Genomic DNA, 16,503 nt, shown 5'->3' with positions numbered 1-16,503 from the left:
GACACCTGAACACCAACTACATATCCAGTTTTCACATGAACAAAAAGTCAAAGAATAACTGTACATCTTCAGTTTTCCTAGCACTGGTGTCAGAGCAAATATTGGCCACCTTACCCTCCTCCTAGCCCGAGGAGCTGGTTCCGGGGTGTTTGGGGACGTTGACTCATTTGGTGTTTCTGAGGTTGAGCTGAGAGATGAGTTACTGCTTGAGAGTTCTTTGTTTTGTCTTTTATTTCCAAATGGGAGGAGGGAAGCCACAAAGTCAGATGCATCTTTCTGCTCATCCCTCTGCAAGTCCTGCTTGAGTTTATAGGCCCTGTCATTCGCAATGACTTGGGATAAGGGCATTCCAAATGCCTGCGGGATGAATTCTGGAATCAAAAAACAGACATTCACTTTCAGAGACTGACTGGACCAGTGAACACTCTCATTTATGTTTCAGACCTAAGTAAGGACAGACATGTTCAAAGGAATGTTTTCTGAAGAATTGACTCATCGATCAAAATAAAAAGGTGACATTCGTGTTAATCAGAATGGCCCAAGTTTCCATTTCAATAAAGAAAACTAGTATTTATAAACACACATCTTAGACATCTAGGTCTCTAGTTTTTCTCCATGTCTCTAGTCTATACATTCATTCAACAGGCATTTATTGATTGTGCACTACGTGCCACAACAAGCTAGGCAATGGGAAGCACAAAGCTTATAAAAGATACAATCCTTTCTCCTGAGGTGTTCAGAGTATGGGTTGGGGTGAAGAAGTGAATAATCAGAAATGCAAATCATGGTAACAGACTGACTATTAGGTGTTATAATAGAGAGATGCATGAAGCTGAGGCTGAAATTTAGTCAACTGAATACACTTTGAGGTTCCCAGCAAGAATAACCTGACAGGCAGAGGAGCAGCTTGGGAACTGCTTGGGAAGGAGTCTGCTCTGTTTTCGTTGTGTTCCTTATCCCCACATTCTATTTCCAGCCAGCTAGGTTGGGGCTGTCACTCTCGTGATCTACACTCAAGCCATTCTACTGGCCACATGCAGAGTGGACTCAGCCACTAAATATCTTGTGGGAGGCCCAGGAAACAATTTGTTAAATCCTTTAGTAAGGAGAATTTGGGGAAAGGGGCATAGTGCAGAAATTGATGGCTTTATTTGGAGACATACATAGATTTCCTTTCTGAATTTCTGTCATAAATCTGTTTGTATACACATACCTTGGACCCTTAGGGCCAGGAGTTTTATTGGCAATATGTTAGATTCATGCTGAAAGGCACTAATAATGTAATCAGATGTATTATTCTTTTTAGACTACAAATTAGGTCTCCTAGCAGCAGTAAGTTGGAATCTAACCTCTCCATTGTTTTTAGAAGCCCTATGAATGAAACTAAAATGATCAAGGGAAAATAATTCTAAGGTTGGTTGTTCTTTTGAAAGAAAAAGCTAACATTAAATTAGGTAGAAAGATACTTTAAAAAGTTTTCCTCCTTGATCCATGGCAACATTTCGAACACCACTGGGCTAATGACCAAGTCTACATTAAAAGCAGAAATGTTACTTGAAAAGCCTGCACCTCTGGTTCTATAAAAGCATGCAATTTGTTTTGAAGTAAAAAATCAAAACTTTAGTATTTCGGGATTTTCAGAGGATGCTTGCCATTCTTTAGCAAAAAGCTAGGTGATACATGGTAATAAAAAATAATTAGGTACTTCTCCTTTGAGTGATCAATTTAGACAGTGTAGTGAGGTATAATTCTCACTATTGATAATAGGCTGTGTCTACTACTAGCAAAACCTTCTGTTATGTACCCTGAGGAGATGCACGTGTGTGTGTGTGCGCGCGCGCACACACACACACACACACACACACATAGATATAATTTTGTCTGTAGAAATGATCAAATATTACTTTTAAAAGGTTGGAAAAGTCTGGAAACGTGGATGGTGAGGCTGACAACTACATGAAATAACAGAGGGCATAATAAGAGTGAAAAGAACATTGATAAATGTAGCAAGTGACACATCTGCTCAGGTGGGCATATGCATGGCAGGGATTTACTATAAGATGGGGACTACTGAGCCCTTTCCCAGTCATTTTTTCCATCTAAGGAAAACCAACCAGACTAGTTTAGAGACTTCTTTTACCTCTGGTGCAGATCCTCCCCACCAGCAAATAATTCTGCCTTGTTTCAGGAGAAGAGCACCCAGCAGATGCAAAGGCTCCAACTCTTCACACCTGCTGTACCTGTGCCCTACACCACCTCCCTTTGCATGATATGTAGGTGTGACTTGGCATCCTGCCAGCCTTTCTGCCTCTCCCTGGTTCCCATGCTCTCCCACCTGTCATTCAACTATGGATAAGTTTAAACCATGGATAATGGTATACTGCACTCAAGAGCTCAAAAAATTTATCCAATACTCTTCGAGTATAAATAGGGTTCAGCAATTATTTTCTGTAAAGGGCGAGATAGCAAATATTTTAGGCTTTGTGGATATGGCTGGGGCTTAGAATGGCTAGGATGCAAAATGATAGGGTGCTCGCACTCAGCATGGGGCAAGCGCAGAGTCAGCATGCAGACTGAGCATTTCCTTCAATTCTGTGGCCTAGGTGCTCAATTTGCCTCACTCCAGCCTCCACCCTGTTGGCAGGCTGCACAGTCTTTGTGGTAGCTACTCAACCTGCCAGTCTAGCAGGAAAGCAGCCACAGACAGTAAGTAAATAAATGGGCATGGCTGTGTTCTAGTAAAGCTTTATTTACAAAGACAGCTGGTGGGCCACCCCTGCTATAAATTACATCTTCTTGTGCCTGTATCTTCAACCTCTTTTTTTCTACTATTTTTTTACTACATATATTCAAGCAGCTACTTCTTAAAAAAAATAAATAACCCTCGACCCACTCTTTTCTTTTCTCCATGGTTTACCCCCTCTCCTTTTGCCACAGTTAAAATTCTCTAAAGTGTTCCCTTTACTTTCTGGCCTATAACTTTCTCACCTACCACTCTTTCTTCACTTCATCCTGTCTAGCTGATACCTCCATTAGATTCTAAAGCAGCTCCCTCTAAGTCATTGCTGTCTTCAGGGTCATTAAATTCAGTGTTTTTGACAGCTCTGTTTCATTTGCCCTTTTGTCATCCTTTAACCCTGATTGCCATTTCCTGAAATGCTCCCTGTCCTTTGCATCTTGGATATACTAACTGGGTTTTTCTCTACCTCTCTGGCTACATTCTTGCCCCTTCTTCTGGCTTATCATCTTCTACCTGGGTTTTCAATGTGGAAGGTCCTCAGAGCTCAATCTTAACCCTCCTCATCACTCTTGTCTCTCTATGTAATTAACAGCATGATACCCATAACTTAAACTTCCATCCATACACATTTCACACCTTATTGCTACCTCTAGCTCAGACCCCTTCTTTGAGCACTAACCACTTCTTCCACCTTCTTATCTGGATGTCCCAAAGGCATTTCTTACTCTTCGTCTTCCCTTACAAGGTCTTACTCAGATTTCCAAAAGTTTGCCTGTTCTTCATGTGGGAGAACCAGAAATCTGAGAGTCATCCTTGATACTTCATTCCTTCTTACATCCCATTTTCACTCCATCATCAAATCTTTATCATGTCACTTTCACATTATCTCTTTTTTCCATTCACTTCTCTCCACTTCCACCATCACTCCCACCCTAGTCTAAGGTACCATTATCTTTCTCCTGAACTTTCAAATCAAAAGTCATGCTGTGGCCCAGTACTGTGTGAGCTGGCCCCTTCCTAACCTTCTCAGAAACCACACACTCCCTGGTTCTTTCCTCTCTTCTTATCCTAGAAGTACTACCACTCAATGACAACATTCAATATATGTTCTTTGATAATTTCTGCATAGTGATATCTGATAACTTGACTGTTCTGCTATTTAATATGGAGCAAAATTAAAAGTTGTATGAGCTATTTGTACCTAGTGTTACTTCACAGCTCACATACAGTGACATACCTAGACAGTGAGGAAAATAAAACATGATACAATATGATTTCACCATAAAGAACGGTGCCAGAACTGAACTCTTTCCAGATACACATATGTATGTGGATACATATATGGCATAATCCGAAAATATCCTGGCAAGGGTTGTTGGGGGTACAATCTCCCAGAGTTACATCATAGTAAAACCTATTCCCCATGTGCTCAGTTTAGGAAGCCCATTAATAAAACAAAGTAGCTATTTTTAAAATTACTTAATTTTAAAATTACTTTTGACACAGAAAGAAATTTTCAGAAGTTCTGAAAATTTTAAAAACTCTTTTGGTTGTCAAGAAATATAACTAAGAGAAATTAAGGACTTGGAATTATTCTGTATGAAAATATGTTTTCTGATTAGTGTCAATCTTGAATTAGTTTCCATATGTAAATCAAAAGTCACATGGGCACTGCTTAAGTGGCATGGGGAACATAGGAGTGTCACATGATCCGCTATATATCAAGGCAATTAAATAACATACAGGACATGATTCATTCTGATGAAATCAATTAATATGGTAGCATATCAACCATTTATGAATCACTATTGGGAGAGCAATTCGATTCTAAAAGGCTGCTTCTGTTTATTTTTAGATTACCTAACTCAGGAGATCATTTAGTTTCCTGTTTTCCTTCTTTTACTCTTGGTTTCAAATGACCATTTTTCACATGTGCAGCTGTTACAAACCCAAATGCTAATATCCAACTGGAAGGAAATTATGTGAATAGATTACATCTGTGCCAGATTGGCACCCCCCCCCCCCCATCCTCACACCCTGGTTCCCAGGACATCCATGCAGTGACTCCCAGTGTTGACATGGACAGGGCTTTAAGTTCTGAAAAGATGCCATGTAATTAACCTTCACTTAGGCCTAGGTTACTTTGTTTTTAAACATTAAAGCTACTTAATTTTTTTTTTTTTTTGGCACGAAGCCTGATATTTCCCCCTTAGTTGGGTGGGTAATACGTCTTTTCTTTGGAACCACCAGGACCTGCCTTCCTCTTCCCACTTAGCTACCTTTGAGGCAGTATAGAACATTTCAGTTTTCACTAAGCCTATGTAAATATGATTTAGTTTAAAAAATCTATAATGGCCCAGTATGTATTGTTCGATTACTTCCCTGGCCCTTCCTTCCATTTTAATTCAAATTCTTGCTTCCTGCTGCTTTGAATATATAATATATGTAAGCAAACATACATCTCCTTCTGTTGAGGGAACATCTCATCATTCTTTTGAGGAACCTCCTGCAAATATGCTCACTCTGCTTAGTCTAGCCAAATGGATACTTTCTGAAAAATCACCTAAAGTCCAGATTAGATGTATTTAAATCCCAATATCAATATCATCACCCTAGAATAAACCAAGTTTAAAAGAGAATACATTACTAATACCAACCTCAGTGATCCCTTTAATATGCTCTATACACATGGAAAATTGCTCTAATCTGGAGACGTAAAAGTGCTCTACTGCAGGAACAGAATGAGCAAAAACTCTAGTTTAAAAGAGCAATGCTGGCTATTAATATTTAGGTCATTACAAAAATAAGGGCACAAACATATCAACAATTAAATATAACACAATTTATCAGACTATAATAGGTAGCTGGACCACCCTTAGCCTTCATTATTCCAGCAGTAGAATCTGCTGTGACAGAACGTGCCCTGGTGAGTATCCTAGTTAATATGGATCAGAGTTCTCATCCTAGAAGTTGCACATTAGATGCTCTTAAAAACACCCATGCCTGAGGTATCCCTGCAGAACAATCAACTCAGACTCCCTGGGGTGGGGGTCTTGGACTTTTTAAAGGTCCACAAGTGATTCTATTGTGTAGTCAGGGGTGGGGATCACTGACACTTTCACCTTCTTTTTTCCAATTTGAGGTAAACATTTGAAATGTCTGAAGATATTTGGGTTGGGGGTGGTGTTACTGGCATCTAATGAATAGAGGCCAGGGATGCTGCTAAACATCTCACAATCCACAGGATAGCCCCTACTCCAGATAATTATCCAGTCTAAAATGACAATAGTAGCAAGGTTGAGAAACCTCACTCCAAAGGAAGTAAAATAATGGTTTTCCATTCTTTAGAATTCTTCACTGTTTTTAGTCTAAAGAACCAAATGTCATGACTGTTCAAGATATAGGTGTAGAGACTGAGATCAATGGTATGGAATAGCTCTTGTCCAATACTGATCCCAATGCACTTTTTAATACCCTTGGTGTCATCGCCTTCCATTACTTTTAAGGCAGAAATTATATCATTATATAAAAGGACTCCAAGATGAGATGTGTATGGCTGTTCTCATTCAAGACTCATTGACTGTGTCACATAAAATGAAAATAAATGCATACATGGTACCATTTAGCAACCACTTCATAACAGACCATAAAAATAAGCAGCAAAAAGTGCGGTGGCTCACGCCTATAATCCCAGCACTTTGGGAGGCTGAGGCAGGCGGATCATGAGGTCAAGAGTTCAAGACCAGCCTGGCCAGCACGGTGAATTAGCTGGGCATGGTGGTGTGTGCCTGTAATCCCAGCTACTTGGGAGGCTGAGGCAGGAGAATTGCTTGAACCCAGGAGGTGGAGGTTGCAGTGAGCCGAGATTGTGCCAATGCACTCCAGCCTGGGTGACAGAGCAAGACTCTGTCTTGAAAAAAAAAAAGGCACAAAAAATTGGACTGCATCAATGGGGCTCAAGTGTCCATTATGTGGGCTCAAAGAATATCAGTTTTAAATGACCATAAATACCTCTGAGAGAGTGGCTAAAGTTTTAGTTCCCTAAATAGACACACAAGGGGACACAAAACAGTATGATGAGAGTAAACAATTCCCAAAACATACGAAGCAAAAGATGAGTAGTATACTGTGATCTAACATAAAAATGCTGAGAATGCATTTGTCAATTTTGGCTTTTGTTGCCGCTGCTTTTGGTGTTTTAGACATGAAGTCCTTGCCCATGCCTATGTCCTGAATAGTATTACCTAGGTTTTCTTCTAGGGTTTTTATGGTTTTAGGTCTAACATTTAAGTCTCTAATCCATCTTGAATTAATTTTCGTATAGGGAGTAAGGAAAGGATCCAGTTTCAGCTTTCTACTTATGGCTAGCCAATTTTCCCAGCACCATTTATTAAATAGGGAATCTTTCCCCATTTCTTGTTTTTGTCAGGTTTGTCAAAGATCAGATGGCTGTAGATGTGTGGTACTCTTTCTGAGGGCTCTGTTCTGTTCCATTGGTCTATATCTCTGTTTTGGTACCAGTACCATGCTGTTTTGGTTACTGTAGCCTTGTAGGATAGTTTGAAGTCAGGTAGTGCTTCTGCACAGCAAAAGAAATTACCATCAGAGGGAACAGACAACCTACAGAATGGGAGAACATTTTTGCAATCTACTCATCTGACAAAGGGCTAATATCCAGAACCTATAAAGAACTCAATCAAATTTACAAGAAAAAAACAACCCCATCAAAAAGTGGGTAAAGAATATGAACAGACACTTCTCAAAAGAAGACATTCATATAGTCAACAGACACATGAAAAAATGCTCATCATCACTCGCCATCAGAGAAATGCAAATCAAAACCACAATGAGATACCATCTCACACCAGTTAGAATGGCAATCATTAAAAAATCAGGAAACAACAGGTGCTGGAGAGGATGTGGAGAAATAGGAACAGTTTTACACTGTTGGTGGGACTGTAAACTAGTTCAACCATTGTGGAAAACAGTGTGGCGATTCCTCAAGGATCTAGAACTAGAAATACCATTTGACCCAGCCATCCCATTACTGGGGATATACCCAAAGGATTATAAGGCATGCTGCTATAAAGACACATTCACACATATGTTTATTGTGGCACTATTCACAATAGCAAAGACTTGGAATCAACCCAAATGTCCATCAGTGACAGACTGGATTAAGAAAATGTGACACATATACACCATGGAATTCTATGCAGCCATAAAAAAGGATGAGTTCATGTCCTTTGTAGGGACATGGATGCAGCTGGAAACCATCTTTCTCAGCAAACTATCACAAGAACAGAAAACCAAATACCGCATGTTCTCACTCATAGGTGGGAATTGAACAATGAGATCACTTGGACACAGGAAGGGGAACATCACACACCAGGTCCTATTGTGGGGAGGGGGCAGGGGGGAGGGATAGCATTAGGAGATACACCTAATGTAAACGATGAGTTAATGGGTGCAGCACACCAACATGGCACATGTATACATATGTAACCTGTACGTTATGCACATGTACCCTAGAACTTAAAGTATAACAAAAAAGAATCGCCCTCTCATGTTCAACATTATATTTCATTTATATATATTTTAAAAAACAAATTTTGTTGTACAAAAAAAATGCTGAGAATGCACTTACAAGTGGGACCTAAACATGTTGATATGGACACAAAGAAGGGAACAAGACACACTGGGGCCTACTTGAGGGTGGAGGGTGGGAGGAAAGTGAGAATTGAAAAACCACCTGTTGGGTACAATGGTGATTAGCTGGGTGATGAAATAATCTGTACAACAAACCCTTGCAACACAAAATTTACCTATTTAACAAACATACACGTGTACCCCTGAACCTAAAACAAGAGTTTAAAAAAAATACTAGGCTGGGCGCGGTGGCTCAAGCCTGTAATCCCAGCACTTTGGGAGGCCGAGGTGGGCAGATCACGAGGTCAGGAGCTCGAGACTATTCTGGCTAACACGGTGAAACCCTGTCTTTAGTAAAAATACAAAAACAAACAAAAAAACAATCCCCCCCAAAAAAACTAGCCAGGTGTGGTGGCAGGCGCCTGTAGTCCCAGCTACTTAGGAGGCTGAGGCAGGAGAATGGTGTGAACCCAGGAGGTGGAGGTTGCAGTGAGCCGAGATCGTGTTACTGTACTCCAGCCTGGGTGACAAAGCAAGACTCCACCTCAAGAAAAAAAAAAAAGAAAGAAAACAAAAAAGACTAATAGTCACTGACAATTCCCTAAGGTTCCTGGATTTTTAAAAAGGAAAATACTTAAGTGAATATCTAATCTGGGAATTTTAAATTTAGGGGGTGGCAGGGTGGGCATTGGATGAGTTTCAGGCCTTTGATAAAGCATCATCATTGTCAATGCTTCTTAAAGGGCTCTGTGACCCCCAAAATATTAAGGGCATTTGCTTTAACCTGTCTTGGCTGAGGCAATGTAACAAAGTAAAACATAAGCATTCACATTGGTTACAAATAAATATTTTTCAACTGGGCGGAAAAAAAAATGCTGAGAATGGCCTATCTTCAGTAACCCATGAGGATGAGACTGTTTCTTTCCAGTAATCATGGTAGGTGTATTCAAACTCTCATTCAACTAACCCTGCCTGTCTGGATTTGCCAGACAGCTGGTTAGCGTTAGAGATGCTGTCCATGGCTTCTCAACCCAGATCCTCTTTATGTATAGCTGATTGGTCAAAATAATAATTGGAACCATAAACTTGGCTGAGGTCACACTCTCCTCAAACCAGCTGAATTCATCAGTTCAGTACAGGGTTGCTCAAACAAAGAAGAGTAGACCAAAACAGCCCTTAATGACATTTCATTGTAGAAATCCAGTTTTCATAACAGAGTTGAACCATGTATACCTACGCAATTCAATAACCCCACCAAATTTAACCATTATGCTCCATGGAAGATGCATTTACATTAGTTACTTTATCTTTTACCTTTGTCTTTGTTTTTCTCCTTTCCTAGTGAATCCAGTTTCTTTCTTAAAGATTTCTTTCTCTTTTGTCCATCTATAAATATTAAAAGGAGAAGTTATAAAGATAAACATAGAAGTGATATTTTATAGTATCAATAATTACATTTGAGCAAAAGTATGGCTTTTCTCTTGCTTCACTGATAATTTGACATTTTAAACAAGTAACAGCTCTGAGAATACATGAAAATCCTGACTTGGATAGCACATATCACCAGAATTTTGGTATATATTCTTGAATTTCCTTTCAGTCATGGGATGTATAGGAAACGTACCTCCTTTGGAAGTAATTTAGCTTTGACATTTAGATAGGTGTAATTTTACTATTATCTAAGCCTCTTCCTCTTCTCTGTGGTTACATAACTTAATGTTCATCTTGAACCAAATCTCCATGAGAAGAGAATTAACAGCATATATAGCTTTGACATTCATGAGCTAGGAGAGTACAACTGGATAAGAAAATGGATTTGGAAGTCCATAGAACAGTACCATGCTGTTTTGGTTACTGTAGCCTTGTAGGATAGTTTGAAGTCAGGTAGCGCTTCTGCACAGCAAAAGAAACTACCATCAGAGGGAACAGACAACCTACAGAATGGGAGAACATTTTTGCAATCTACTCATCTGACAAAGGGCTAATATCCAGAATAAAATGGGAATTTCACAAGGTTGTTGTGAGAATGAAATGAAACAACACATATAAAGCTCTTCAAAGGGAGCCTGACACAGGTCAGGCTACTTTCTTTGTGGGGAGTTCCATGTTATAGCTATATTGTAATTGAGTTAACCATTCCTCCATTGATGAACATTTTGGTTGTTTCTCATTGTTCACTATAATAAGTAAGAAATACATTCTTTTACAGTCTAGTATTTGCAACAAATGTACTTAATGTGTCTGTTTAACTCACCAAATAATAAAGATACCACTCATATCACTGGGCAGCTGCAATCAAATTCCTGGGCTGTCATCATAAAATATTGGCATTCATCATTGCCAGAATGCATTTTGAGGTTATGCAGCTGTCAATTTAGCATGTGGGAGGTGCAAATTCAGAATCCACACTGTCATCAAATAGGGGACATGCAGACCATGCCGCAAGGAAACGTATGGTGAAAAAAATGATTAAGAATTGTTTGTACAGGACACACTAAAAATGTAAAGAAAGAGATTCAGTCCAATACATTTAAAAGCAAGACTATAATATCAGGATAAAACAGAGTAAGCATTATGAAACAGAAATGAGCGTTCCTGGTATCCTCCCAGAGTTGCAGATGTCCCTAACTTCTCATTTTTTGGAGGCAAAAGAACATCACAATATAATCAACAGGCACATTCAGTCCTTCCTTCTTTTCAAAGATTTCAAAAATGACTCTCCTGTCACCAAAAGAAAATAGTTCATAAGAATCTTCATTCTTGTAGTCACGTAATTTTTATAGGGGAAATTATCTAAATCAGTTGTAATGTATTTGATGGCAACAGCCATCAATCTCTTCCATTATGTATATGTTCATAGATATGAACATCATCTAAAAGATGATCTACTAGGGCCTGCCTGACTTATTACACAGATCGTAAACATACTAACTGTACAAGATCTAATCTGTTCTCCAATTAGACCTTACAGGTCTTTTACTCTGTAACACTTTGTTCATAGCTAGTCCATATCTCAAATGTATTTGACAGTAACAAAAATTCTTTCATTTAAATAGTTGACCCAGCAGAATAATTAAACCATCTATTAAAGCTTGAGATTTAATTTTTCATAACAAATGGGAAGATCGTAAAATTCAAACAAGCTGTCAAAGAGTCAGAATACATACCAGATAGAGGACATTATTTTTAAAAGATAGAATGATCTTAAGAACTTTTTAAAAACTTATGAGATGTATTCTATGTAGATGTGTATAAATATAAATGTTCTGTCTAAATAATAACCATAAGTCCAACTCCAACATATCTAATAGCCAAGTTAAGCCAAGTTAAGATGTAGACTATTGCTAGTACCTGAGAAACCACCTGTATTCTTCCCTCTTCCTAGCCCCAGATAATTACTAGTGTGACTTTTGCAATGATGACTTATCAGATTTTATTCATAGTTTTACCATCTATTCATGCATTTATAAAGAATATGATTTTGTTTTTCCTGTTTTGGGATGCAAACAGATGGAATCACATTATGGATACTGTTTCTTGCCTTGTTTATTTTGTTCACCAACACTTAATGAGATTCATCCTGTTGAGGCAGGTAGCTGTAGATCATTCCTCTTGATTGCTATATAGTAGGGGTTTTTGGTATGAATATACCACAGTTCATTTCCTCATTGAACTGTTGATGGCATTTGAGTTGTTTCTAACTTGGGGTTATTAGGAACAATGTTTTTGAAAAATTTTGCTCATGTCTTCTTACAAGCATGTACGTATACAAGTCTCCCTGAGACAGTGGTTCTTAAAGTGTAGTTCTGGGACCAGCAGCATCAGTATCACCTGGGAACCTGCTAGAGGTACAAACTGTCTATGGTCCCACTCCAGATATGCTAAATCTGGAACTCTGGGGTGTCACTCAGCAATGTGTGTTTGAACACACCTTCTAAGGGATTATGGTGCACATTAAAGTCTGGTTCACATTGAAGTCTGGAACCACCACTCCAGGGTATATGTAAAAGTTGCATTGCTGGATCTATGTATATGCAATTTCAGACTTTATTTGGTAAAATCAAACTTTTCAAAATAGTTTTTCTCATTTATATTCCCACAAATATGAGAGTTTACATAATCCCACAAGGATAATATATACCTTAAACTCCAAAACTCCAGACAACACCTTGAAGTCCCCTTATAGGCAAAGTATGATCTTTGAGAATGCTGGCCTATTGAAAAATACTTAATTACTTACAACAAAAATTTTTCACTTAATTAGATAGAGGTGAATGTTATGAATAGGTAACTATACAAAATGATGGATGACATGCAATAGTGTGAAATGAAGCATTGCGTTAGCACACCATTTTCTCTTTTAAAATCCTCAGCAAAATGACCAGAGATGCACGGTGAAACTGCTTATTCCTCTTCTCCTTTGTGATTAATCTGTGGTTTGCCTTGGAGTCCCCCATTTTTGAAGAATAAAATGTCTCATCTTTTGTTCTCATAAAGCACAGAAAACTTTGTGAGAAAGCTCAAGAGGCTTATGTGCTTGCAATCATACAGAACAGTTTATGTTCCACCAGCTCCTTGGATGGCAATAACTGTGATTAAATGCCATTCTGTCTTTTAAAGAAATGCAAGCTCCACAACTACCAATACTGCACATAAGTGTTTTCATGGTGCATATGGTGATGACTGCGTGCTTGCTAACTGCTCCCAGTGTGTGCACTGTCTTACAGACAAGTGACCTGCAGGAAGAACTTGGGTAGCATGCCCTGATAAAATACATCTTGGAACAAGCACATAGGGATTGGCCACCTTTTGCCCTCTTTTCACTAGGAATTGTGGAAGTCCTCATTAATGTGTCCAGAGGAAACCATGTCCTACCTGAGAGACCTCACAGACACCTGTGACACAATAGCAGATGGCAAGGCAGCAAGCTTTCCCCGTCCTAGTGACCCCAAAGCAAAGGACCCAACTGTGTGGAAGGTGGTTAATCTGGGCATCCTCTTGGGAAATACCAATACCAAACAGTGTCTTCAGGAGGGTCGAAAACAAGAAAACATGAGATTGCTCCCTGAGACATGCTTTTTATGGATTCATTTGCTGTTAGGGATGGTGTTCCATTTTAAGGCTTCTTTCTCTAGTTAGACTAGCTCTCTGAGGGTGAAACTAGGCTTCCTAGGCTTTTGTCTCCTTCCAAGTGAATAGCCCAGTGCAGGGCATGCCCTGAGGACATGTCAGCACTGTCCAAAGCCAGGAAGTCAGATGGAGCTTTTGGGTTGGGTCTAAGCAATGAAGTACATATCTCCTAATTTTAAAGTGATCATATTCAGAGAATGAGGCTTATAAACTGGTATTTTCCATATTACAATTAATTCTAGAGATAATAATAAAAATATTGTCCAAGGAAAGATTTGTTTAGGTGACAGAAGGAAGAGTAAGGGTTACCTTTGGGGAATAAATATTACCTGAAAGAGGGTATAAGGGAATCTTCCGGGGTGCTGAGCATGTTCTATATCTTGATCTGGTTGGTAGTAACATGTCATTCACATATTAAAAACCTATCGAGCTGTGCACACTCATATTTATGTACATTACTATATATGTTATTCCTCAATAAAAACAATAACAAAAGACCTCATCATTTTTGCAGAAGTGCACTAATATGAGAGTTAGTTACATTCATGGAATGGGCCTGAAAACTCAGCAACAAAGTCCTTTGGAAGAAAGTTCTTAAGTGTTTAACTTTTCTAAATATCTGAATGCCAATGATCTCATCTGACCACCACAACTTCCCTGTGATACAGCACACAGTAGTAATAAATAGTCAGTGTTTATTGAGTAAGTACTATAAGCTAAGTGCTTAGTATCCAAAATCTTATTACATCCTCATAGCAATTCTATGAAGCCAATATTATTCTTTCCATTTTACAGATAAGGAGACAGATTAGGACAGAGTAAGTAACTCGTACATGGGCAGGAGGTGTGAGATGATAAATTCAGAACTTGCTCACAGGACTATGCAGTATCAAAGCAGGTCCTCTGTATTACTCTGTCCTCATGCTGCTATAAGAACATACCAGAGACTCGGTAATTTATAAAAGAAAGAAGTTCAAATGACTCACAGTTCCACATGGCTGGGGAGGCCTCAGGAAACTTATAATCATGGCGGAAGGGGAAGCAAATGCTACCTTCTTCACATGGCAGCAGCAAGGAGAAGTGCAGAGTGAAGTGGGGGAAAAGCCCCTTATAAAACCATCAGATCTTGTGAGAACTCACTATCACGAGAATAGCAGCTTGGAGGTAACTGCCCCCATAATTCAATTAACTCCCACTGGGTCCCCCTCACCACACATGGGAATTATGGGAGCTACAATACAAGATGAGATTTGGGTGGGGATATAGCTGAACCATATCAGGTGGTTTCAACTTGCATGCTTATTTTTATGACCCTCCACTACTGTACCACTGTGCAAACTGGATGTGTGTGTGTGTGTGTGTGTGTGTGTGTGTATAGCCTGGTCCACAGGAAATACTCAGCAAGTATTGGCTGGTATTCTTAGCTATTATGGGTAAAGTTGTTTAGAGGTCAGTTAGCAGAGAAGTTGACCAAGTTTCTGGTCATCTGGGAGGAGTTGGCAGTCTTTCTGGAGTTGTAGCAGCATTTAACACCTGAGAATTTCTGTTCACTTGAAACTCCTTCATTTGAAGGAACTTTAGCACACAAATCAGGGACCCTCTGCCTAAGCATGTCCAACCATCTTTAAAAAGGCTTCAGAGGTGGCTCATTGAAGGCTCTCAAAATCTATAACCGGTGATGAGGTACTGTTCCCATAACCCTAAATCTATCTATAGGACCCTGGTGTGATAAATTAGATTCCTGGATGCATTTCCCTCCATCTACAGTCCCTGTCAGAGGATGGATAGTTACCTTTACAACACTAAAGAATACAGGTGCTTAAACAAATATGATATTTGAAAGCTTATAAGAAGAATTGGCTGGGCATGCACGCCTGTAATCCCACACTTTGGGAGGCCCAGGTGGGCAGGTCATTTGAGGTCAGGAGTTTGAGACCAGCCTGGCCTACGCGGTGAAACCCTGTCTTTACTAAAAATACAAAAATTTGCTGGGTGTGATGGTGGGTGCCTTTAATTCCAGCTACTCAGGAGGCTGAGGCAGGAGAATCACAGGAAGCGGAGGTTGCAGTGAGCCAAGATTGTTCCACTGCACTCCAGCCTGGGTGACAGAGCAAGACTCTGTATCAAAAAAAAAAAAAAAAAAAAAAAAAGACTTGACTGAGTGAATGTGTGAACATATTATGATATGTAAACTTTCTCAATATAGAGTAAAAGTAGGAGGTCAGACTCTGGAAACAGACAGCCTTTTTCCAAATCTACTCCCTGACCCAAACCAAGATCAACCCTGCTATCTCACTATGCCTCCATTGCCCTCTCTGTAAAATGGAGGATAATAACAGTAGCTACCTATAGGCTTGTGATGAGGATTTAATGAATTCATTCATAAAGCACTTGGAACAGGTCTTGTCATGTGGCTAGCAATCAGTACATTTTTACTCAATAAATAGAAAGCAAAACTTTGGGCTCCTGTTGATTTCCTCACTCTGGATACTTCCCCCAGGATATACCAAATTGCTATTCTAGGTGTAAACATTTCCAGAAACATTTCTGATGCCGTTTCTAAAATAGGAATTTCCACTTCAATGGCTTTCAGAGCTCATCCACATAACCCTGGATTTACACAAGGATATTGCAAGGATTTTACAGGGTTGAATTGTTTGAAAGAAATCAATTTCCAGAGCACCATTTTCCTAACAAACTCAAACTGCTCTTTTCAGAGGAACTCTTACTGTGATTCAGTCACGCCTCAATAATCAATGCCAGCACAGAGGAAATTCAGCTCATCACATTCTCCAGCCACTTCTAATTCACCAGTCTGGGATTGCTTGAAGCTTAGATGCAGCCTGTTGTCCTCTATAATGACATTAACAGCACCTCTTCACTCTCAAAGAGAGCCTGTTAAATTTTAAGCTTAGGAGATTTTAGCAAGAACTCCCTAAGATCATACCCAGTTTTCAGAATGGTTACGTTGTTTTTCTGGGGCG

At 39.3% G+C, this 16,503-nt stretch overlaps 1 protein-coding gene across 7 annotated transcripts in view; it reads right to left on the bottom strand.

Annotated features, from left to right (window-relative positions):
• The window catches only part of LOC105478119 (Rho GTPase activating protein 6), a 542,515-nt gene that overhangs the window by 53,605 nt on the left and 472,407 nt on the right, over positions 1–16,503 (bottom strand). For all 7 annotated transcript variants that reach the window (XR_011618239.1, XM_011735126.3, XM_071088688.1 and 4 more), the window contains exons 3-4: positions 9,704–9,775; positions 115–371 (exon numbers count right to left, since the gene is read on the bottom strand). Coding sequence is in view for 6 of the 7 variants with exons in the window: in XM_011735126.3 (XP_011733428.1) it covers positions 115–371; positions 9,704–9,775 (329 nt within the window). In the remaining variant the exon portion in view is untranslated. The remainder of the gene's footprint in view (positions 1–114; positions 372–9,703; positions 9,776–16,503) is intronic.

This window comes from Macaca nemestrina, chromosome X (genome assembly GCF_043159975.1).
Source record: "Macaca nemestrina isolate mMacNem1 chromosome X, mMacNem.hap1, whole genome shotgun sequence".
NCBI classification, from domain to species: Eukaryota; Metazoa; Chordata; class Mammalia; order Primates; family Cercopithecidae; genus Macaca; species Macaca nemestrina.
The sequence above is the reverse complement of the archived record's forward strand: the minus strand, read 5'-3'. Positions and strand labels throughout refer to the sequence as shown.